Raw genomic sequence first — 23,440 nt, forward strand, 5'->3', positions numbered from 1 at the left:
GTGAATATGATGATTGTACGGTCGTCACTACAGCCGTTTGATAAGAATTCTCTCTCTCTCTCTCTCTAATCTACTATCCTAATCAGTGCAACAGGGCAATGATCAGCCTATCGGGCGCTAACAGGACCAGGTCACCTATTCTTACACACAATCGCTCTCTCATGCATACATACGATGAGGTTGGATCCCATAATCTTTCTCCCTTGGTGCCAGCTCTTCAAGCTGAAGTTGCCACCATTAAAAGCTAATGTTCGTGTTTGATAAGAATACTTGATTCTCGTGTGAATCAGGTTATTTTATCAAATATTTACCAAAAAAAGTGATTTTTTTATTGGTGCAATATTAAAAAAAAAAAAAAAAAAAAAAAGAAGAAATATCAAATATAAATGCATCCATGCCTAGCCTAACCTATGAAGTTGGATTAACTAAATATCATGGTAATGTTGAAAGTCTAAAATTAATTTGGTAATGCTGAAAAATCTTAAATTAGTGGGAACTGATTAAGTACTTTTGTTTTTGTTAAACTCTGGTAAAAAAAGTTCACAAAGAAATAGACTCTATCACAATTATTAAATTTACGTCAATTATTCATTTGAACAGAATTTTTCCAAATTATTCAAATAAAAAATAAAAAATGATAAAATTCGCAATATTTTCTAAATGGAAAAATTACATCCCCTCCCCCATAGTTTGTCGAAATTACGTGTCCAAGGGTTTGAGCGATTTATACCCCCTCCCCTAACACTAACGGTGTGAGTATTATGTTACTTTCATACATCAAAAGACTTGAATACCCCTTTAATGAAGATAGTTTTGATTTGGGAGGACCATTATACCCTTTGAAACTTCCGGTTAATCTTGGCCTCGAATTGCAGATACTCTCCCTTGAGATAAAACCAATTTACCGGCGATATTCCACCGGAGATGTTCCAGCTCAAGTCTCTTTCCAAGATAAACATTAGCAGTAATAATCTCACAGGCTCGATTCCGAGCACTCTCTCTCACTGCTCTTCTCTTACATCGATTGATTTCAGTCCAGCACTCTCAACCTATCAAGAAACCAAATTTCCGGCCAAATACCCACTGGAATTCGATCACTGACGAGCCTAACAACGTTGGATCTCTCTTACAACAACTTGTCAAGTCCGATCCCGGTTGGGGGACAATTCCTCGCTTTCAACGGCAGCACTTATATAGGAAACCCCAATCTCTGTAGTCCACTGCATCAAACCCCCTGTCCATCTATCCAAACCCCAACAGGTTCAAAACAGAGAAGGTCATGTTCGAAGATCATCGTCATCATCGTATCAGTAGTTGGAATTGTGTTACTTCTCACCACCGCCATTTTAAAGATCAAATGGTACTGGAAAGAACACCACAAATCAAAGGCCTGGAAACTGACTCCATTCCAGAAACTTGGTTTCAAAGTGGAAGACATAATCGAACGTTTGAAAGAAGAGAACATCATCGGCAAAGGAGGTGTCGGGATCGTTTACCGGGGACCGATGCCGGACAACTTGGCTGTTGCAATCAAGCGAGCGACTTGCTGGTCGGAGTAGTGGGAGGATCGATCATGGCTTCTTAGCTGAAATTCAGACTTTGGGAAGGATTCGACACCGGAACATCAAGAGATTGCTAGGTTTGTCTCGAACAATGATACAAATCTGTTACTGTACAAGTACATGCCGAATGGAAGCTTGGGAGAGATGGTTCATGGTTCGAAAGGGGCGAATTTGCAGTGGGAGACGAGGTATCCAATTGCAGCAGAAGCAGCGAAGAGAGAGCGTACATGCGGACATGGGTAATTCTACATTACTACTTCCTCTTTTATTAGTTTTTGTTATCCGTCCAATCCAACCTTTCATATCCTATCAAACACTAATTTAAAAGAAAAATAGAGAAGACGCCATGGAGAGATCATCAGAAAAAGAAGAAAGTGGGGAGGAATTTAGGGCTTGAAGAGTTAGGTTGAAGACATGAAATCAAAAGGGGGATTTCCATCTTTTTTCTTAATTTTAAGTGAAGGGTCTTTCAGTCTCTTCACTTCATTCTGGGGGTATTTTCGGTATAAGAAATGTGACCTCACCACATAACAGTTTCAAACTCACGGCTACTAACAGATTGGATTCAAATGTAAGAATCTTTCATAGTTCAGGGGAGGGGGCATAAATCGTTTAAACCCTTGGACTCACACGTAATTTCGGTAAACTACAGGGGGAGGGGATGTAATTTTTCCTTTCTAAATTGATTATAAAACGCAAACAAAGCGGGCTGAATGGAATTATTGTGTTAAATTAAACCCACTTAAATAATAATAATAATAAATAACAAAACAAACAAAAAAACCACTCGACCCGTCGATCGAAATAGGGTTTTCCACTTGGCAAAATGGTCGCGGTACGTGCAGAAAAATAAGAATGCGGAACGTTCGGAGCTCGGTGAATGTTTACATAAGTGATATGATTGACACGTGTTAAATATGTTAATCCTGTTAACAGAGTTGTAAACAGTTACAACCCTGTTTAATATTATTAATATTTAAATAAATAAATAATAAAAATCCCAATATAAGTGGACTCCTCTTTTCATTCCACTTAGAAATCTCGGTCCTCTCTTTTTCTCTCTCCTTGCTTTTTCTTCAAGGTTGTTCTTTCTTTCTTCTTCCTTTTTCACCACTCTCCAGTCTAGTTGAAGTTTTGTTTACCAATTTCAGTGAAGATTTGCATCCATGGTAAATTCTCATAGGTTAATAATATCTACCCAATAAGTACTAATAAAATCCTAGATATTCAACAGTTTTGTTCATTTTATAAATTCAAATTTGGCTTTTGCCATACATGCAAATTTTACTGTCCAAATCCCTTCCCTAATGATTAATATGTAAACATGGTATTTGGATATGTGTGACCAAGTCTCTCATATGCTCAGTGACTGAAAATAATTATATTGATTTTTTTCTTATCTCATCATATTTTGAGAGAGAGAGAGAAATGATGATGATGGCGGCTGTAGAAAGAAGGAACAATGTTGAAGAAAAAGCAAGGGGAGAGAGAGAGAGAGAGAGAGAGAGAGAGAGAGATTTCCCAACAAAATCGAAGGAGGAGTCCATTTATGTTGGATTTTTATTTATTTTTTATTTATTTATATAAAAAAATAGTAGACAAGTTAAGTAACCATATCCATCATCTCTTTACCCTAAAAATTAAGAATCAGTTACAATATAAAAAACTAATAAGTGGTTTAGATTAATCTAAACTTAAATGGACGGTTAATATTAAAAGAAAATGAAAATAAGATTATAATACCTACGTCTTGCTACCACTCGCCGCCCATCTTCTTTCTCCCCAATTTTTCAACTCTTTTTTGCTGTTTTGCATCTAACGGCTACCTCACTGATCTGAAATTTAAATCCTTCTTGCTGTGTTGAGTCTCTTGACTCTCTTCTCTGCTGGTTGCACCGTTGCAGGGCACACGAACACAGGTATTACGCTGACCTCCACTGGATCTATTTGGTGATTTTTAATTTCTTATGGATCTATGTGTTTTTATGTATACAGTACCATTGCTTTTAGACCTATGTGTCTATTACGCTGACCTTCACTGGAAAAACGTCCGGTCTATGTTTCCAAAGGCCTGAACTGGTGTTTCTTACCTATGTGTTTAATTTGTGGTACCAACTAGTTTCTGTTGCCTATGCTTTTATTTTCTATTTCTGCAAGGAACTAGTTTCAAAGTGCTAAACTAAAGCTTCAGACACTATATCATAGAGCATACAAAAGATTTCCAAGAACAGCCAGGGGCAGAAATCAACTGATCAATCTTAGAGGCTTATCTCAACTATTTAGGATCAGTTATTCAGAGCCTTTCATGAATCTAAATTCAATGTTCAAAGTGACAAAATCTAGTCATCTCAACTAAGCCCCATTTCCAAAGACCTGGCTATTTAAAGAAGGAAAATCAAATGTTTTTTACACTAGTTGATTCTGGATTGGATTTCATTCCTAACCCCCCCCCCCAAGTTGGTGCCTTCTCTATTTTCTCGGATGCAGCTACTAGTAACCGGCCAAAAGTGTTGGGCGTGGAAATTATTATCTTGGATCAGCTGAAGCAGGTTCGTCTCATTGCCTCAAACCACTTTGTGCTTATGCCGACGGTGGTGGGCGAAGCTTTGGCTGTTCGCTTTGCTCTCTCTTCAACCATCCAGATTGGCCTCCCTAGTGTGGTGATCCACTCTGACTTTCAGGTGTTGGTCAATGGTATATCCTCCCCTTCTACCGCCCTTTTTAATATCTCTACTATTGTCAATGACATTTTGCTTTTAAAAATGTCTTTTTCTTGTAGCAGCTTTGTATTTATTGGGAGGTGTGAAAATGGAATGACCCACGCTATTGCTAAATGGCCACTCTCTTTTCCCCATAGAGGTGTTTGAGAATTGTCTTTTCAGGAGGACCTTTTGAATTCTGTATTAGAATTTTTGCCTGGGCATTTAGAATAAATTGATCTTTGCCAAAAAAAAAAAAAAGGGCTCCATTTCGACCACTAGGGATTTGGATACATAGAACATTTTAAAAATTAGATTACTGTAATCATTGCTTCCATCACTTAATGACAACTTTTTATAAGTTTTAATTGTATTGTGTAATTGAATTACAATAATTTTCTCTAGAATTTCTAGGTATACATATCAAGTTAATTGGTAATAATATAAAACAGATACAATAAGTTATAAAAATAATATCCGAATTTTTTGCCTAACTTTTATTTTCATAAATGAATAAATTCCCGAATTCAAATTCGAATCTGATTTTTATTTTACCAACTTTTTTGACCGAACCCATAAATTAACCAATCGAATTATTCCGAATAATTCTCCATCCGAATAATTTCTAAATCTGAATTTGCTAACTAGCACTCTACCTAAAAATAGAATTTCAATTTTACAATAGATATAAAAAATTAAGACGGACCTCGACGCAGCAGTAAGATAGTCTGATTAAAAAACAGCTTCTTCTCAAAACGGGGGTGAGCCTCGTGTAGGAGATTATTCTAGTGTTCTTAATTTTTTTAACAGAAATGGTCACAAAACTGTTTGATAACATCGGTTCGTTTTTATATTTATTTGAAACGAACCGGCCCTAGAAACAAAAACATATAATTCCAAGACAAAGGTTTAGAATATAATACTGATATGGATTGCAATGGATCGGTCAATTTTTCCTTTTTAGAATTTTGTACCTTTAAATTGATACTTATATCCGATCCGGATCGGTTGGGTATCGGTGCCGATACCGAAAGTCCATGACCTAATGATCTCAGCGGAAGAGGAAAGCTCCACCAAAGTCTATTCCTCCAACCATCTACGACTCCATCGTATGCAACAATCGATTCTAAGATTCTGAACCTGCAATTCGTCTTCCCCAACTCATCATCAGCGCAAGGTATGGTTTATGAACACTTTATAAGTTAATTCATCGACATACCCTTCTTTGATTTAGGGTTTATGAATCCTCTTGGTCGATTTCTCAACTCTTTAGTGGAGTCGAGTTACTTTTTTCTGATAGCGTCTGTTGAGCTTTACACTCGAAATCTGTATTTCTCTCTTCTCACTTTACTTGGTGTGAGATTATCAGACCTAAGAACGATAGCTTGGTTTGTTTCGAAACTTTGGATGTTGAACCCTAAACCCAATTCGACTCTAGTAATGCTGGACAGATTTTGACTAATCGTTTTTAAGTAGTAACTGAATGGTTCGTTTTGCCAATTTGACTTTTGTAAAATAGAGAAGTTTGGTGGGTTTTTTTTTCATAATTTTTGCAGAACTTGTTCCATTCTGTAATCTGGGAATTTTCAGTGGCCATTTCTGTCTGTTGTGTTTCTAGAATTCATCAACCGCTGTAGACTGGTTGAGAAGTTACTTTTCATCCAATTCAAATTTGGTCATTAGCGTTCTTTTTTTATTTTGTTGATTGCATAAAGATAGATAGTGTTTTTCTAAACATGGCCTGCGTAGCTCACATTCTCTCTGGATTTAGGGTTCACAGGCCTCCACTTGCAAAGCACATCTACTGGCAATAGAAGGAAATGACTAGCTATCTGTGGCGGAAATATGCTGATCACTTGTACACAAAGTGGGAGAAAACTTTCCTTTGGGACATGATTGAGAAATACAGGCGGCCGAAATCTTTCACACCACTCGTCACCATCTATGTCACTGCGTTCTATACGGGGGTCATTGGATCTGCTATTACAGAGCAACTTTACAAGGTAACACTTGCCGTTTGTATTCGTCCTGAAAACTGAATAATAGTTCTTTGTTAATTTTTTCTTTTTCTTTTTTCATATATAAATTTTGTACTTTGGTCGTTTAATTGTTCATGAATTTATCCTTCCCTTAATGGGTTTCGTAGCTATGCTTTTTATGCTCTTTTATCCACTTGTATTATATTCAGCCTGTAAATGGAATTATTGATGGACGTGCAATACCAATAGTAACAAGGTGATCTGAGTGATCATATTTGATGCACTGTTACTGAACTGCAACCTAAAGATCTCTGTCTAATCTCAATATTCTAATTTATCAATCTATGATGCCCATGGGAAATGTAAAAACTATTTGTAAATGTGATTCAAGGATTTTTTTTTTTATGTCATGGAGACTTCCTTGAACATGCAGTAAATGTAAAACTTGTTGGAGATTTATTTCATGTGCTACTGCCTATGTTGTTGGCCATCAAGAAATGGAAGAATTTTTTTAACCAAGTTCAATCAAGTGGACTGAGTCGTTTATCAAATTTATTGGAAAATTAGAATTTGCACATCATCAGCTATCATTGGATTAATACAAATCATTGGTTATGCTTAATCACCTCCTCCTTCCATGATGTGCTACTCTGAAAATTGAAGTTGACATACATGCCTTGTAAAGAAATTTGACCGCTAGTTTGGAACTTGTTTTCCACTTACGTTTGATGAGGTAGATAAGGGTGAAGACTAAGGCACTTTTTTTATTCTTGTTCCCTCAGTGGAAGTATCCTTGCTTCTTCTTCCTTCATTGCATTGACAAAATCTGGTTGGATTATGGATCTACCTGAATTATGGATTTTCTTCCTTAGATAAGTTGCTTATAGATCATAGCTCCATTATATTGTCAAACTTAGAACTACTCTTTTGCATGTTTTCGTGTGTGTGTGTGTGTGTGTGTGTGGATGGGGGAACTTGGACTCCATATCACTTGATAATATTTCCTCAAGCCTCTCTTTCTTCTGTTTTGCCATTGCATGGATAAATAGGGTTATTATGATGTTTCTATCCACCTATAATATGAAAATCGACGTAGTGAATATCACACTATCACAGAAGCTATAAATAAATAAAGGCAATGGAAGCTGGTTCCCAAATACCTCCTCTGCAGTGTGTTCAGGAAATTGCTCACATATTTTATTTCGCAATAAATTTTTTCCTTTAGTGCAACTGATTATTTCATACTTATGAAAGGTTCATGTTTAAAGCCAGAATACTGCAATAGCTTGAGATCTTGGTTCTGTTGTATTGAACAGGAGAAATATTGGGAAGATCACCCAGGAGAGGCAGTGCCCCTTATGAAACCGAAATTCTATTATGGTCCTTGGAAGGTACAGAGGGCAGATTTCCTCCCACCGAACCAGTGAAAGTGAAATCAAACCTTGTAAAATGAAACATGCTTTGGGGTGTCTTTATCATAGCATTTTGTCTCTGTAGTCTCCGTATGTGTTGCAATTTTTTATACTAATTCTAAATGGAAGTGGAACTATATTTATAGTTCAAGTGGAATAACATACATATATGGCCAAGCAAAAGAGTTAGGTAAAGGGCCTAAAGGCTAAAGAGAAAAGGTGATCCAGAATAATTGTTTTTTGATGTAAGGTTAAGAATACAATTATTAGCAGTGAATTACATGTGATTTTTTTCTTTCCCTTTGAGTACATTTCACAAATGCTACTTTCTATTGTTTTCTTTCCCTTTGAGTGCATTTCTCAAATGCTACTTTCTTTGTTTAATAGCTGGTTGATTCCTTGCACAACATTTTCATACATTAGCCAGACAGAATTTATTCAGCTACTTATTCAATAGAAATTTGTTAAGCCAACTTACTTTTGTGATTTTTTTTTTATTAATGTGGCAATAAATCAAATACAGTTAATGCTTGGACATTTTTATCTTGACTAAGTAGTAACAATGGGTGGAAGTATCTTAGACCTCTTTCCTTTGATCGGACTTGTGGTGTCAGGGAAAGTCCCACCATTTTCCATAAGATCTTCCATAGAACCATTATTCAAAACATGGACAGGGTAACTCACTAAATGGACGCTTTCCATATCTACAGTTTCTTCTCTGCTGTATATGCCCCACATCTTCTCTCCTATTGAACATATTCTCCTTACACAGTCCAAACTTTGTGGCTCTAGGAATACTTCTTCAGTGCACCCAGTGTGTTCATACCAGAGGGACATCCTATATATGTGAACATCTCCATCGGTCATTTTGTTTCCAGTGCATTTGGGCTGGTAGCATCCTATTGCTATCTCAGTGTCCCGTCGGCCATCCATTGATCGCTGATTTATGTTAGCAGAGCCTATCAACATGTATGTATCATCCACTGGAGAGTAAACACCAAGTAGCCACCACCGATGATTAGTGTTTTGTCATCAAACAAGTAAATATGCATAGCTGCAAGAGAAACCAAGATAATTAAGGACAAATCCCCATACCTATCATGAGCTTGGAGTGTACATAAACCATGAACCTCCTGTGTGCTTGAGCTTTCCAGTAATGGGTTGTAGGTTGAGGGGAGTATGGAGGCATGAACTCCCCTTTGCGGTTTTCTTCCCTGTTGGCGAGGCTGAAGAAGTTCAAATAATCTCGTGGATGCCCTGGCTCACCACTCTCTTGAATTGTTTCTCCAATAAGCTTATACATCATTGCCATTGTCTGTCTAGTCCAGTGCAGTATGTCCTGGACTGGTTCACTCTCAGGTACTCCTTCCGGCCACATTGGTATCACAATATATACTGCAAATCGTTCCCTTGCTTTAATTTTATTCACTACCTTAAGTGCAATCTCCACAGGGATCAAGTTCCTACAGCCACAATGTTTATCCTTCTCCCAAAAATGACATCCTCCTATGAAATATTGGTTCTCAATGTAGATAAACCTTTCTGCGCGCCTAATGGCTTCGACATAAGCTTCGTGGATACTGCACTCAACAGAGACATCATTTGGCAGTGTGGTGGCTGATGCATGATCAATTGATCGAAAGACCTGAACTTTCCAATCCCTTTCAGAGTCCACATTCTTAAGAGAAGGCTGGTGAATCAGATCTGGGATGGTACCGGTCGGAATTAGCAAAGAAGGATCACATTGTTTAGTCCAACGTTGCTCAAAGTTAGCCAACACATCCCAGGCAGCTTCACCTGTAATGCAGGCATGAGTGTCATGCCAAGGCTCTCTTGGGCCACCTTTGAGAAGACTAGCACCAACAACGTTTATCTGATAGAAGTCTTGAGCATGAGATCCAGTGTTTAGTGTTCGAAACAAGGAATGCTCTTCGGTGTCGTAGCGGCCATCACACAGATCCACCCCACCAATAAAACTCATAATTTCTCTATTGCTGAAACCTGTAAGGATTTCACCACTGCGATTATCAACACTAGTTGGGATAAAATGTGCTGGGGTGTCCACGGTGATGGTTTTCTGGTGGTGAGCGAAGAGTGTTGGGAACTTATAGTGTAGCCTGGGGCATAATCTACAGATAACCTTGGTGTGCTTGAAGTAGTTTAAGGCATCTTCGTCATGTGTGTTCATGACTCCCTTGTTCTTGATGATTGGTAGAGATGTTTCATCATCCCAAAGCATGATCCTCACAGCGACACCTTCTTCTGATTTTCGTTTCAACAATTCACCAATATTTACTCCCCTTCCGTGTACAAGCTCTGTATGGGAGTCTCGGACCTATTCAAGAGCATAATTAGATTGTGGGAAGAGGAGATGCTAAGTCAAGGTAGAAATGGAGATTTGCTGCCACTTACCAGCACCATCTTAGGATTGAGAGACCACCCTGCAATGTATATTAAATTCTTGGCGCCGTCTATGGCCTTGTATACATCCTCCCACAGTTTTCTTGGGTGCCCTTGAAGATAAACTGGTGGATGGAAAGTTGAGTGATGGTGAACATCTTGATAGAGCGTGACATGGCAGCTTGATCTTTGTGGAAATGTGGAGTTCTTTATTCCCTGGAAATCACCATGAGATAGTACTCTCTGCCAGCTTGGTTCACATTCTGCTTGCTTAAACCATAAAATGAATCGAAGTTTGAGGTTTGGATTTGGCCTTCCTTTCTCATTCAAGAGAGGAAAGAATCCATCGATCAGACTTGCTTCGTTTAATATCTGATGCGCTGGTATGTGAATCTTTCCCAAGAAAGAGCATTTTGTCTTCATTGTTATGGTGATTGAAGAATCCGATGGATGTGCACAGAGGATCTGGAAAGTTTGGTTCCACACACGGTCGAATTCATGGCTTGTCTCTGCTACCTTCTTGTTGTCTATCTTTATTGTGACATAGGTAGGTTTCTCTCTGAAAAACAAACACTGGGGGGAAGAGAGAAATTCAATTTATGTTTATTTAGCATTTGAAATTCTATCTTTAAAGAGTGAATTTAACTGAACATGCTCTAGTGCCAAAACTTGCCAAATGCTAATAGTTTGGAGGAATTGCATCTGAGTGATGTTTTTGAAAACTTCCTGGAGCTCAAACCACTTGTTTTGCATCCATCCTTTTTAAAGATGTACAATGAAACCAGTTAGATGATCACCTCTGGGTGATGATTAATGTTCTTTAGATGATTTACGTATTATGATTTTCTGGCTATGGCCCACCTAAGCAATTCCATTCAGGTTGGTACCTTGCATGGGGATGTTATAGCAAAGATCGTATTTTACATAATGAGATTCTTGGATTGGAACAACTCTCTATATTGCATCCACATATACTTACATCAGCAAGAAAGGATGGTGTGTAAGGTGTGGCATGGAAAATGGTGACTTCGAGTGTTCCGTGGAGGAACTTCTTCTGGTTTCCTCGCTCCATTTCGCGAGTTTTTCGTTCAGTCCTTCCGTGAAAAGAGACTTGAAGCTTTGAGAGGTTGGCCGAAGGTGAGTCCTGGAGGTTGCACTGTTGCAGAAACAGGGATGGGGTTTCAATGTTTCACCATCATATCATATATACTGGTTTTGCTTCTTCATTAGTAGACAAGCAATGGATTGTTTATCTATTTGAATGTAATGGAAGATGTTGGAGGTTAGAAAGACTTTTGGGTGTCTATACTTCATGACTTAGAGGCAACAGTCAAGTGTGGTATAAGTTAAATGAGTTTATTTCTTGAAGTTGAAGTTAATAAATTGGTCAGAAGACTCAGAACTGAATTATATGAAGAGAAGCGTTCCTCTTTGACTGAAATAACAATTATGTTTCTTCAAGTCTAATGGCTTATTTCCTTGGTTGTAAAGAAAGGGGAAAAGAAATCCCTTAAGTTCTTCCGGGTTTGAGTTCTAAGTCATCAGCCATGGCCACTGTTATTGCAGAGATGGGAGATGTCATGGAAAGGTTGAGATGACTTGTACCCTGATCCTCCATTATTGGGAGCTAGTAATTCAGTTCTGGTTGAACAAATGTTCATCATAGAGTTTCATTAATGGGTGTTAAAATTTTGTTTTCTCAAATGTTTTCTGCAACAAGTAGGCTCTGTTTGATTGCAAGGAAAATAAAATGAAGGGAAGTGAAATCAAAACATGCTAATGTAATTAATTTAAAGATGTTCTAAATCTAGTTATTTAATTTACTATATTTTGTAATCAAATTCTTTGGTTTTAAGATGGTAAATAAAGATTTCATTTGAAAATTTAGATTCCATATTTAGTAAGAGTTTACAATCTTACAGAGTCATAATTATAAATTTTGAAAAGTTCCTATTTTCTTTTGAGAAGTGATTTCACTTCTCTTCCTTTTACTTACAACAGTGTTTGGGCATGAGGATAAAACCAATCGCAATGGAATGACTTCAAGTCTAGTCTCCAACCTTAGCTTGTCCATTTGGATTTCGGGTCCACCTGTGTTTTAGGAGTTTGAGTGTAAGAGTCATGTAAAAAAAGTTTTTTATTATTTATTATTTATTTAAGTTTTAATAAATTAATAAAAGAACTTAAAAATCAGAAAAAGATGTGCACAACAACCACAATACATGCCCACTTCTATGTTGAAGTCAATGCTCGGGCCTTCTCTATGGGATGAAGAAAGCGATTGGTTGATGGAGAATAGAGCACAAGGAAGACACGGAGTGATTTGGGGGAAATTGAACTTTTATTTTCTAACAATAGCAACAAATCATGACTTTGGAATGGTATCCCTTTTTTCTTAGATGTTTATAATTCTCTATTAATACCTCATTTTCATCTCAGGCCTAGGACCGAGATGAAAAGGTTATGGTCCTACTCTTGCCTCATAGGACATTAATGTTTTATCTTACCTATTAATTTAATTTTTTTCTATTATATTTATATATAAAAAAATCTTTAGGACTTTTTTCTTTCTTTTCTTAATAATCATGTGGATCCCAATTCAACGAACTAACATCGATCCAAATGTCTTTCTCTTTTATGTTGACTTTGTGTTAATATGTCAATATACCCTATTCACATATTGATCCCTCTTCCTAAAATTTTTGAATGAGCACTTGTTTTTGCCTATATAGAGATTACCCTTACATAAACTCTCGCAGTCAGAAATTTAAACATTCAATAAGTCCTATTGTGGTAAAATAAGGAATTAAATCGGTCCACAGAACCCTAGATTTGACCCTTAGATCTAAAAACTCAATGATTCTTAGATCTAAAAATTCAATGATTCTAGGGTTTTGTTTTTTGGCATGAATTAATCATGACAAATCGATCAAAATCCAAATCAGTCATGGCCAATTTTCGACCCAACTCAATCGATTCCCCGGTTTTCTGAAAGGTCCCACTGAGTTTCCAGAGGATAACAGAGAAGATCAGAGCCATTGGGTCCAGATCAAAATGCAAGTTAACGGCATTTCCAATTTCCGCGAGAAGAAGCAGCGGTTGTAAACGGACAGATGACGGCGCAATATGCCACCAATGCATAGTTCCGTACTAACGGTAAAAAAGATCTGTCCGCAACACCTGACACGTCAGAAGCTGACACTTCACACGGTGAGACCTTCAGGCTTCAACTCCACGACACTGAGTCTGAGTAACACCGAGTCAAGCTCGGATATCTGGCACTTGAAAAAGTAGAATTCAATGTCATCGTGACAGCCATCAAACCTCTACCAAGTTCTATCTCGCTACTGCCTGCTTGCGTTGTGGAATTCGCGTTTTGGGAATGGCGAGTTCGTCTTCTTCCACTGTCATCTCCGGAGGTTCCAGTACTGATGTGGATTCGGAAACCCTCCGTAGGAATCGAGTTCTTTCCAGTAAGCTCTACTTCGATGTGCCTCCCACCAAGGTTAGACTCCAATTCTGGACATCTAATCCCTTCCCGTTTCGTTTTATAACTGTTCATCACTTCTTTCGATTTTATTTCCCTTTTTGGTTCTTATTCTTTCATATCTCACTCATTTTTCAGGTTCCTCTTATTTACTCTTCTTCCTATGACATCTCATTTCTTGGGATGGAGAAACTGTAAGGCACCATTTCTTCCCTTCCTTTTCATTGTTCATTAATCTAAGTTTTTATGAGGAAGTTATTATTTGTAGAAATGTTCATAGATAAATTAGTGAAAGTTTTCTTGAGACCATTTGTAAAATTTTGAGCCTGTTCAATCATGGGACTCGTCATATCAAGTTTGCCAACAAATTTTGTTTCCACTCTCTACCAGTTAATTAAATGATGATGCTTGGTTTCCCCCAATCATGGTTTTAGATAAACTGTTGCATTTTCTTCATAAATAGTTGATTGATGTCTTGTTAATAAGTGGCTGTTAGTTATATCTATTTGCCAACTCCATTTGTTGGGATAAGGCTTGAGTGAGTTGAGTTGTACTTATATCTGTTTTAGCTGGCTAACATATTTGTTGAATTTTTATTAGCATTGCAGCTTTCCAAATGTGAAATGACTTAACTGGTTATTATTTATATAGTTTCTTCACCTATTCTTACAGAAGATTAAAAGAAAAACGTGATGAGCTGTTTTTCTTGTGATGTCTTGTGCAGTCGGTCTACCCATGACTAACATAGTTGAAGTTCTTGTCTATTTTTAGGTTACCAAAAGTGCAATCTGAATTTATTGTTCATCTTAACGTTTTAATTTTTTTTCCTGACATATTTTGTTTAGGCACCCTTTTGATTCATCAAAATGGGGTCGAATATGCCGGTTCCTCATTGTGGATGGTGTTCTTGAAAAGAATCGGATAGTTGAGCCTCTTGAAGCTTCAAAAGATGATCTACTTGTGGTAGCCATATTCATTTCTTAAGACCTACATGCTTTTCTTCTTTTCCCCTCTTTTTTCACTTCTTTGAGACATGCTTTTAGCTGGCATTCAGTGACATCTTTAAAGGTTATTCCAAGGTTCTTATGATCAGTCACCAATGTGTAGGAGCAAAACTTATATCTACTTTTATAATCACATTCTTCTTTTCAAACTTGTGTTACAGTGGACATAATCTAAATCTAGTGGATATATTTAGAGAATCCTTGTTCCTTGCATTTATCCTGGGACTGAGCTACTTAATCTCAAAAGAATAATTTGATGTTCTTAAAACTTGTGCACTTAGATAATTGTTGAGAATGATGTTGTAATGTTTAAAAACTCGGTATGCAGAGCCTGTGAGGGCAGAGATTACCTTCTGTTACTCTACTCTGCTTGGCTAACTCAAGCCTGAGGAAACAGTTTAGTTGACTGAAATGTCTGAGTCCCATAACACCATAGGCGTTACTGTCTTCTTATCATGACCAGGTTATGAGTTATGACTAAAGTCAACAAAGACCTGATTTTCCGACCATGCCCAAAACTTGTATACATATGTCCTAATTTCAGCAAAACCCATTAAGATATAGACCATCTAAAAAGGACTTTAAAAAATGCCAGAAATCACAATATTACCATTCTTGAAACTCAGTAAAAAAAATAATTAAAAATTGAATCATCAAACAAAGGGGAAGGTGGATCATACAGCCGCCTTCTAGTAAAAATCTATCAAAAGGCTGGCTGGATCTGTTGCCTGCTTTCTCTCTCCTATGGTGCAGCTTCAAGGAGTCTGCCTAGGCTTTAAGAAGCTGATAACTGCTTCATCATGATCCCAAACTGTGGAACCAGCCAGACATTGAATCAGAAAAAGGCAGACCAGTTCTGGTTTCAACAGAAGGTCAGTATCAGTTCAACCAGAGATCACATAGTAACTAATTTTACCAAGACTTTCAAGCAAATACAGTCCCCAGACCCAGATTGACCCCCAGGGGCCAGTTCCAAAAAGGTTCAACACCTAATCTGGAAACTGATGAATTGATTATGTCCATTAAACTTGAAGGCTTTCCAATGTGAAACTTGACTAATTCTAGATGATTTTTATCACATTTCTATCGAGTATCTGTAGGCTTCATATTCATTTGATGTTTTTGACAGGTGCACTCAGAATTGTACTTGATTAGCCTGAAAAGCAGTCTGAATGTCTCCATTATAATTGAGGTAATCCAAAGGGGGTGTCCTGGACATAAATAGGTTCAGTTATTTTTTTTAGCGATCTCATCTCAAATATTTCCTTGGGTAATTTCTTCTGGAGTTCAAGTCTAGTTTGTCTTGGAGCTAATCATAACCTGTTTTGATTCGAGAAAAAACTGAACTTTCAAATATACTATAGGCTGTATTATTCATCATATTTTGTAGGCTAAATGTTTTCTATCATGACATGCAAGCTTTTAGTTTCTGCCACATGAAGAGTGACATGAAATATCCACACTCCACAGCCTCAACCATATTCTTCATGGGTCATCTTTTAAATTATCCACATCTTTGGTGTTCTTATCATGTTATTCCTGTGCCCGACTTTATACTGTTGCTTATGTCATATGGTGAATAATAGACTTGAATAATCCATAGTTTTCTCGAATGAACATCTTCAAGATTTGCTCTTTTACTGTTGTATCAGAGACTATTGGCGGCTTGGAACTTGTCACTTAGAAATGCAATGTCCTTAAAGAACACATGATCCTTTCTCAACAGCTAACTCTGCTGCAACTTTTCAGAATCTGTTCAGAATAGCAACTATTTCCCAGTTTATCATGACAGTAAACAGGGCCTGATAAATATAAGGGAGAGAACTGGAAGTGCTGCTAAAAACCTCCGAAAGAGTAAAACTACCCTTCAAAAGAAATAGTTTCGTGTAAACATCCGTTGTTTCCTTGGTTCTTCAGTTTATGGGAGAAATGATTTAGCAAACCACCAATGCGTCATGACTGTTGATTGCCTCCTATTTTGAAAGCCCCCTCCCTCCTCCCCCCCCCCCCCTCCGGTTAAAAAAGAAAAGAATGTGATTTTTCTCATGCCTTCCTTCAAATTCTCATGTACTCATGATTGCTGAGGTTACATCATTGTGGCACTACATAGTTTCTGGTGAGGTTTTGGTCTATCAATTGATGCAATTGAGATGAGCAATTGTTCATTAATTCATCGCATTTTTTCAGGTGCCTCCTGTTGCAATACTGCCCAATTGCCTTGTGCAGCAGAAAGTTCTATATCCATTCCGTAAGCAGGTGAAATTCTCGTTAATCTTATGTTAATAATCTTTTTCTTTATTTGCTGGTTCTATTTGTTATGAGCTTGAAGATACTGACCATAAAGTTCAGCAGGTGGGGGGAACAATTTTAGCAGCAAAGCTTGCGAAAGAACGAGGGTGGGCCATCAATGTCGGTGGAGGGTTTCATCACTGTTGTGCAGAGAAAGGAGGCGGATTCTGTGCATATGCAGACATTTCTCTTTGCATTTGTTATGCTTTTGTCCGTTTAAATATTTCAAGGTAACTGCTATTGAGATAAATAATGGTTTGAGCAATATGTAAATCAGAGTCTGGATTTAAGAGCTAAAAATGTATTGCATCTTCAGCATTGCTTCATATCCTGTTCACTGTATGCAGAGTGATGATTATTGATCTTGATGCACATCAAGGGAATGGCCATGAAACTGACTTTTCACATGACAGTATAGTTCCGTCTCCTGTTGTTGGAAATTTTTTACCTGTTCATTCTGTTTGTAACTTCACTAATAGCATTATTCCCAACAGGTAGAGTCTATATTCTGGACATGTACAACCCTGAAATATATCCTTATGTAAGAAACTCTTTTATCAAAACTGTATTGCAAATACCTTGTAGAAATTAAAAAAAAATGCTTTCAATTTTGTAAATCTATAATTGAAAATTCTGTAGCTTATGTAATTTTTTTGTGTCACTGCTGCAACATTAAACAGAAGACTATGAATTGCTTCCAAACTTGATGATTGGTCCCTTACTCATCGCTTTTGCTTTTTTTTCCTTTTTCAGGATTTTGGGGCTAGGAGGTACATTGATCAAAAGGTTGAAGTAGGGGTAAGAATGACGTGCTCTTTTTTTTTTTAAGACCTTAGTAGTACTTAGATATAAGCATTTGCTCTTGCTTTATATATTTAACTTCGCACATTATATTTTCTTATGTGCCAGAGTGGGACCAGCACTAACGAGTACTTAAAGCAGTTAGACAAAGCACTCGAGGTATTTTTGTAGATTTTTATATTCAATTTATTCTTTTATTGTTTGTTGCTTGCTTCTAAATACCTTGCTAGCATAATGGGCTATCATTATAAATCATTAACTTGAGCAATTGCCTCCTTATTCTTCAACTAAACCAAAATCTAAGCCTATCGGATTCAAACTCTGTTTGTCAGTAGTGCATCACATAACAAATGTGTATTTACTGGCTGGTTGCTCCCATTATTCAGCCTAGTTAGGTAATCATATATCAAATGACTGCGATACTGAGGCACAAAATCTTATGGCTTCATATTTTTCTGCTTGCTTCATTTCAGCAACTTCTCTACCTGGTCCACTGAATAATTCATATCATTAATCATCGCTATCCTGCTAGATAATGCATTGTTTTTTTGCATGAGGTTGCACACTGCTTTTAAAAAATAAACCATAATTGTGTCAATTATGCAATGACATGTATAAATAACTTAGCTCAATTTCTTTCATCTATTTTACTTATCGATTGGGTTAATTGCTTCTTGTGAAAACAGTCATGTTGCATGGAGTTGTGATTTTTTTTTAGTACAATTTATAGGTTGCTGGGCGTACATTTGATCCTGAGCTGGTGGTGTACAATGCTGGAACTGATATCCTAGATGGAGATCCTCTGGGCATGTTGAAGGTGATATTCTCTTTTCATTTGATTTGGTCTTCTACAAAGTATTGCCAAGTCATTAGTGTTGTCATTCTATTTCTATTATTCAGACCAAAATTGCTTAGAATGCTTCCTGCCATTGTAATTGCTTGAAGGTAGACGTCTCTGTTTGCCAATTAATTACTAAATGAAAGAGAAACCAACTTGTAAATTATATTTTGATATTGTGTACCATTTGTTTAAAGCAACAGACATTAGGATAATGATTTTTTTTATTTATTGCCTGATCATTTATTAAATCCCTTGAATATTGATTTAAATATATCAGTATTGATTGCGTTTAGTCAAGTGTGCAGGTCAGTCCTGAGGGAGTGGTCAGTAGAGATGAGAAAGTGTTCAGATTTGCCAAAGAGAAGAATGTTCCTCTTGTGATGCTTACATCAGGTCTGGTGAATCTCTCTCTCTCTTTTTAAGGATACGGTTAACTTCATGATATATAACATGTCATGCATGTTAGAGCTCGAAGATTGGACCTATCTGAATGGAACCACCCAATCCAGTATTAACATATGGACCAGTTAGAGCATATGTTGTCATGTGTAGGTGATAGGCACACAATGCTATGATAATTGGAACCAATTAGTGTGTGCAGGACAACGAATGCAGCACGACTTCGACTACCTATAAGGGGGGTTTAGTCATCATTTAAGAGACTCAAGTTCTTCTCTTCATGGTAGTTCTGGTGTGGTCCTGAGTTCCTGATTTGTAATGTAAAGAAAATTTGGTATCTTATGTTGCAGGTGGTTACATGAAGTCCAGTGCAAGGGTTATAGCAGACTCACTGATAAATTTGTCAAAGAATTGCTTGATAGACTTGAGCAGCTCCTCAGTGAAAATGTGAATGATATGAGGATGTGGTATTTGTATGGTTTTTTGTGACGAACATATCAACCAGTATGAGTTGAACAGAAATTATACATGTAAGTTCTGTATATAGTGTGTAACTTACTGTAACAATATTGGAAACAACAATATTCAACTGTATTGCCGGGTTTCTTTCTCCCAAACTTATAATTAGGAAAATATGATGCTGAAGACGAGCACTAAGTACAACTGTAATTGTTGGCATTGAGAACTCTTAGCACTAATTGTTTATCATGCATGTGAGCTCAGCTACCAAACAACTAGTCAATCCAACTACATGAAGATCAGTTTGGTGTGGACTCATGTGGTAGGTGCTGTACTGAGGATTGACGACATATATGAGACGAAGAGCTACCTCCACGCTGCATTATGTATCAATCAGGTGAGAAGATATTAGCCATCTCATCCAATTGAAAGACAATCCACCAGACACCCCCCCCCCCACACACACACCCGGTTTTCTTTTTTGAGAGGAGGGGGATTGTGTTTAGTGTCAATTGGTTGTTTTGGTCCGGATTTGATCGGTCTGAACCGGTTTCAGGCTGGTAATGGGTCAAACCTAACCAAACCGTTAAGCCGAAACTTGGTTTTAGTTTTGGTCTGGTTTTCTATTAGTTTCAGTTGATCCGGTCAGTTTCTGTTGGTTGTTTAGTAAAAGCCCAGATGAAAGATGGCCTAATGAGGGTTTGGTTTGGTCTGGTCTAGGCTGTATCGGTCGATTTTCATTGCTTGAACCATGTCATGTTCTTTATGGATCATCCTAGGGTTCCCATAAGTGGGACCCAGCACAAGGGTACTAGTTGAATTATAAACATGGGTCTGTGTCAACTTTAGTGCACTACATGGTTTTTTTGTTTTTTGAGTAAAAATTAAAAGGTACTCCATGGTAGTGATCATAACTCTAGGACAAGCTCTCATACGGTAAGCGACGCTTCTATAAGACCAAAGGGGGCGATAATAAGAAATGTCAAGACTCAAACCTACAATCAGCCGACTCAGGCGAAGATGAATTAAGGGTATTTTCACCACTATACTACCAACCCGTTGGTCACTCCATGGTCATGGATAGCCTTGGAAAGAAAAAAAAACTGTTATCATCTGAAAAGAAATTTCTGCAGTTTCTTTCTTGTTTGGTTAATTTTCTTTTTCTCTTTGTAAACTGGGTAATTGGTTGCCGTCGGCGGTGTCATCCAGCACCCCCACCACCTTTGTGGCCTTATCTCCACACTCCACATGGCTTCACCCTTTAAGGGAACGAATGGTAGTTGTAGGCTTGAGACATTTTCAGGAGGGGTCCCACAGTAGTGAATAATTCTGTGTCCCTGCGGCTAAGGCATCGAATCATCCTCCACCATCACCATCGTCCATCTCTGTCATGGATGATTTTACACCTTCAGATCACCTTATATCAACTCTTCATCTCCAACTTTCATTTTTCTTGAAAGAAAGAAGGGGCAACTTTCTCTCTCTTCTTCTACTTCTTCTTCTTCTTCCCCTGTTCCTCACTCCACTTTCGTAGAAATCCAAATCCAAAAAAGGCAAAAACCCTCTTGGGTTTCAAAAGGAAGGAAGAAAGGCGGGAAGATGACGACGACCTACGGGACGATACCATCAGAGTCGTTAGGGACTTCGAGGGGGGAATTCATATCCAGAGCCAAAGAACGGATCAAATCGGGGCTGGGTCCTGCACGACAATGGAGGGAGATGCTCCACCGCCATGCCGTCGGCGTCCCTACTAGCGCCGGCGATGCTTTCAGCCGTGCCAGAACAAATTTCGGCTACTTCCGGATGAACTACGCCATTATAGTACTCTTGATTGTCTTCCTCAGCTTACTGTGGCACCCCATTTCGCTCATAGTGTTTGTAGTGATGATGGCTATTTGGTTGTACCTCTACTTCCTCCGGGATGAGCCGTGGGTGATATTTGGGAGAACCATTGATGACCGGGTGGTGTTGGTCCTCTTATCGATCTTCACTCTTATTGCCCTTTTCCTCACCCGTGCCACTCTCAACATTGTAGTCTCGTTGTTGATAGGGTTGGTGGTGATCTTGATCCACTCGGTCTTCAGGAAGACTGATGATCTGTTTCAGGATGAAGAGGCTATGAGTTCAGGTGGGGATGGCGTCACGCGTCCTCTCACTGAGCCTTCTTCCTCTTCATAGAGTTCGTACTTCATAGCTACACTGTTGGACCTAAATTATAATAAGGTTTGTGATTAGGTGTCCTCTAAACTATTTCATTCTTCTTTGGGTTTCCTTTACTTCCAATCTTTAATTTTTCCAGTGGAAGAGAACACCAGAACAAGTTAGGCATTAGAAGGGTTCTTAGTGGAAATCTTAATTTCTTCTGTATTATGTGCTGAGTGATTGATTTATGTTTCTATGATAATTATACTAAAGAGCTGGATTTTTTATATTTTAATTATATGTTTTTCTTTTAATTTTTCTTTTTTAAAACTTTGAATGAATGGGAGGCTCTGGAATTGGTCAACCGATCTACCATTCAGAGTAGAGAGATTTTTTTGTTGGGTAGATAAAGGAGAGATTGAAACTGGCTGGATGGTTGGCTTTTTGTTTGTTTTTAATGGGTTTTTTCAGACAGAGTTCATAACCAACAGAGAGCCCATTCTAGTGGCCACATATGACATTTATTACTTGGAACTTCTGGAATGCGAAAGAAACGAAGGAAGGGGGGGGGGGGGGGGGGGGAAGCCAAGGGAGAGAGAGAGAGAGAGAGAGAGAGAGAGAGATTCCAAATTTCCACCTCTTGCCATCTCTAAACAACCGGTGAATTTTCAGTGTCCGGCGACTTCCAGTGTAGCACACACAAGGTCGATATTTGACTTTGGAAAAAAAAAATAGCTATGCAAGGTTCAGGGCTGAGGAACTACGCAGTTTTACCTTGAGAATGTCAAAAAGTTGGATTAGGAAATTGAATCTGGATTCTCTCATTCTGAGTCTCAAAAAGTTACAGCCAAAGACGAACTTGTAGACCTTATCAACTTGGTCAGCATCATCAACTAGTTGCCTAAGTAGAAGGGATGGTTCCTTGACCGCATGTCCATCTCATACTCTTGGGTGTTGGGAACGAATTTATAATGATGAAGAAATCAAGCAAATAATTGCATATAAAACGAGAAATTTAATGTGGTTAGACATGAATGTTTACATCTAGCTTAGAGAAGTTGACAATTTTTCATTAAGCTAAAGAAATATTGTACGTCACTCTCCACCTCACAGTGTGATTTTTGTTGTTTATAATCAAAGTTCTCCCCATAATAAAGGGAATATTGAAAAAAGTTCTGAGCTGACAGGGTAGGATGGAATCTATATTCCTCCAAGGATCGAATAATAAAATTATCTTGGATAGTGCCACTAAGGAGCGAATATTAAATTATCTTGGATAGTGCCACTGCATATATCAAAGTTGGGATTCCAGGTTGTGTATGGATAAGATGCCTCAAAAAAAGTTAGCTTTTATTTAATAAATTTCGACCATAAAATCAGTTAGATTGTCAGCAGAACATTACATCAAACACAGAGGTCGATGGAGTTAAGATTCAATCTGACAATTGGAAACTTGATAGAACATAACATCAAAAGTATAACCATTTCAAATCATTTCCTTAAAAATAAAATTTTAGGGTTCCAACCGAATCTGACAATCCTTAACAGAGATTTTGCATCACTATACAGTCTATACTCCAACCAAAACAGAAGGTGCTTGAAGTTGCTTTGCAATTAAAAAGAATGCATCATGTGTCAAAAGACATGGACTCATGTGAGGGGGGGGGGGGGGAGGGAACTTCTTTCGGAATGTGTTTGTTTGTCAAGAAAAAAAAGGAAAAAAGTAAAAGGTGAGAGACCAAAAAACTTTATCCTTGTTCATAATTATTTTTGTCTGATTCAGATTTCCTTTTCTTTTTTAATCAACCTAACATACCAATGTCCTCCCTTTAATTTGTCCTTTCTTTTTTCTTGAGGGCTTCCTGCCCTCAAGATCTAATATAACAAGCCAATCTCCTCAAAATCTAATATAACAACTCAAACTTTTAATGACTTGTATAAATCCATTATAAGGTAGATACAATCA

General features: G+C 37.7%; 4 protein-coding genes across 6 annotated transcripts; 3 read left to right on the forward strand and 1 right to left on the reverse strand.

Moving 5' to 3' along the window:
- The first annotated feature begins 5,265 nt into the window (after nucleotides 1-5,265).
- Nucleotides 5,266-7,951, forward strand: LOC122068822 (uncharacterized protein At4g29660). 2 transcript variants are annotated; one of them, XM_042632747.1, is made up of 3 exons: nucleotides 5,266-5,438; nucleotides 6,042-6,264; nucleotides 7,557-7,951. In XM_042632747.1, exons 2-3 carry the CDS (start codon nucleotides 6,082-6,084, stop codon nucleotides 7,665-7,667), a joined length of 294 nt encoding a protein of 97 aa, XP_042488681.1. In that variant the 5' UTR covers nucleotides 5,266-5,438; nucleotides 6,042-6,081; the 3' UTR covers nucleotides 7,668-7,951. The 2 variants fall into 2 exon arrangements, with proteins under 2 accessions (XP_042488681.1, XP_042488671.1); XM_042632737.1 differs by having other exon boundaries at nucleotides 5,272-5,438; nucleotides 6,033-6,264.
- Nucleotides 7,952-8,130: 179 nt separating this feature from the next.
- On the reverse strand, nucleotides 8,131-11,210 carry LOC122068814 (phospholipase D alpha 4). The gene is made up of 4 exons (XM_042632725.1): nucleotides 11,032-11,210; nucleotides 10,065-10,625; nucleotides 8,748-9,987; nucleotides 8,131-8,635 (listed from the first exon to the last, which is right to left on the reverse strand). The coding sequence occupies exons 1-4, from the start codon at nucleotides 11,122-11,124 to the stop codon at nucleotides 8,202-8,204; spliced, it is 2,328 nt and encodes a 775-aa protein (XP_042488659.1). The 5' UTR covers nucleotides 11,125-11,210; the 3' UTR covers nucleotides 8,131-8,201.
- Nucleotides 11,211-13,074: 1,864 nt separating this feature from the next.
- Nucleotides 13,075-19,467, forward strand: LOC122093648 (histone deacetylase 2). Of its 2 annotated transcripts, none has more exons than XM_042664023.1 (13): nucleotides 13,075-13,557; nucleotides 13,678-13,733; nucleotides 14,385-14,502; nucleotides 15,673-15,735; nucleotides 16,731-16,799; nucleotides 16,896-17,062; nucleotides 17,180-17,244; nucleotides 17,327-17,373; nucleotides 17,586-17,630; nucleotides 17,742-17,792; nucleotides 18,364-18,450; nucleotides 18,780-18,867; nucleotides 19,027-19,198. In XM_042664023.1, exons 1-13 carry the CDS (start codon nucleotides 13,435-13,437, stop codon nucleotides 19,047-19,049), a joined length of 1,002 nt encoding a protein of 333 aa, XP_042519957.1. In that variant the 5' UTR covers nucleotides 13,075-13,434; the 3' UTR covers nucleotides 19,050-19,198. The 2 variants fall into 2 exon arrangements, with proteins under 2 accessions (XP_042519957.1, XP_042519948.1); XM_042664014.1 differs by lacking the exon at nucleotides 19,027-19,198 and adding an exon at nucleotides 19,224-19,467 and having other exon boundaries at nucleotides 13,090-13,557.
- Nucleotides 19,468-20,769: 1,302 nt separating this feature from the next.
- On the forward strand, nucleotides 20,770-21,769 carry LOC122058063 (PRA1 family protein F3-like). The gene has a single exon (XM_042620495.1). It carries the CDS (start codon nucleotides 20,932-20,934, stop codon nucleotides 21,508-21,510), a length of 579 nt encoding a protein of 192 aa, XP_042476429.1. The 5' UTR covers nucleotides 20,770-20,931; the 3' UTR covers nucleotides 21,511-21,769.
- The last annotated feature ends 1,671 nt before the right edge of the window (nucleotides 21,770-23,440 follow it).

Source organism: Macadamia integrifolia, chromosome 2, assembly GCF_013358625.1.
Source record: "Macadamia integrifolia cultivar HAES 741 chromosome 2, SCU_Mint_v3, whole genome shotgun sequence".
Lineage (NCBI taxonomy): Eukaryota > Viridiplantae > Streptophyta > Magnoliopsida > Proteales > Proteaceae > Macadamia > Macadamia integrifolia.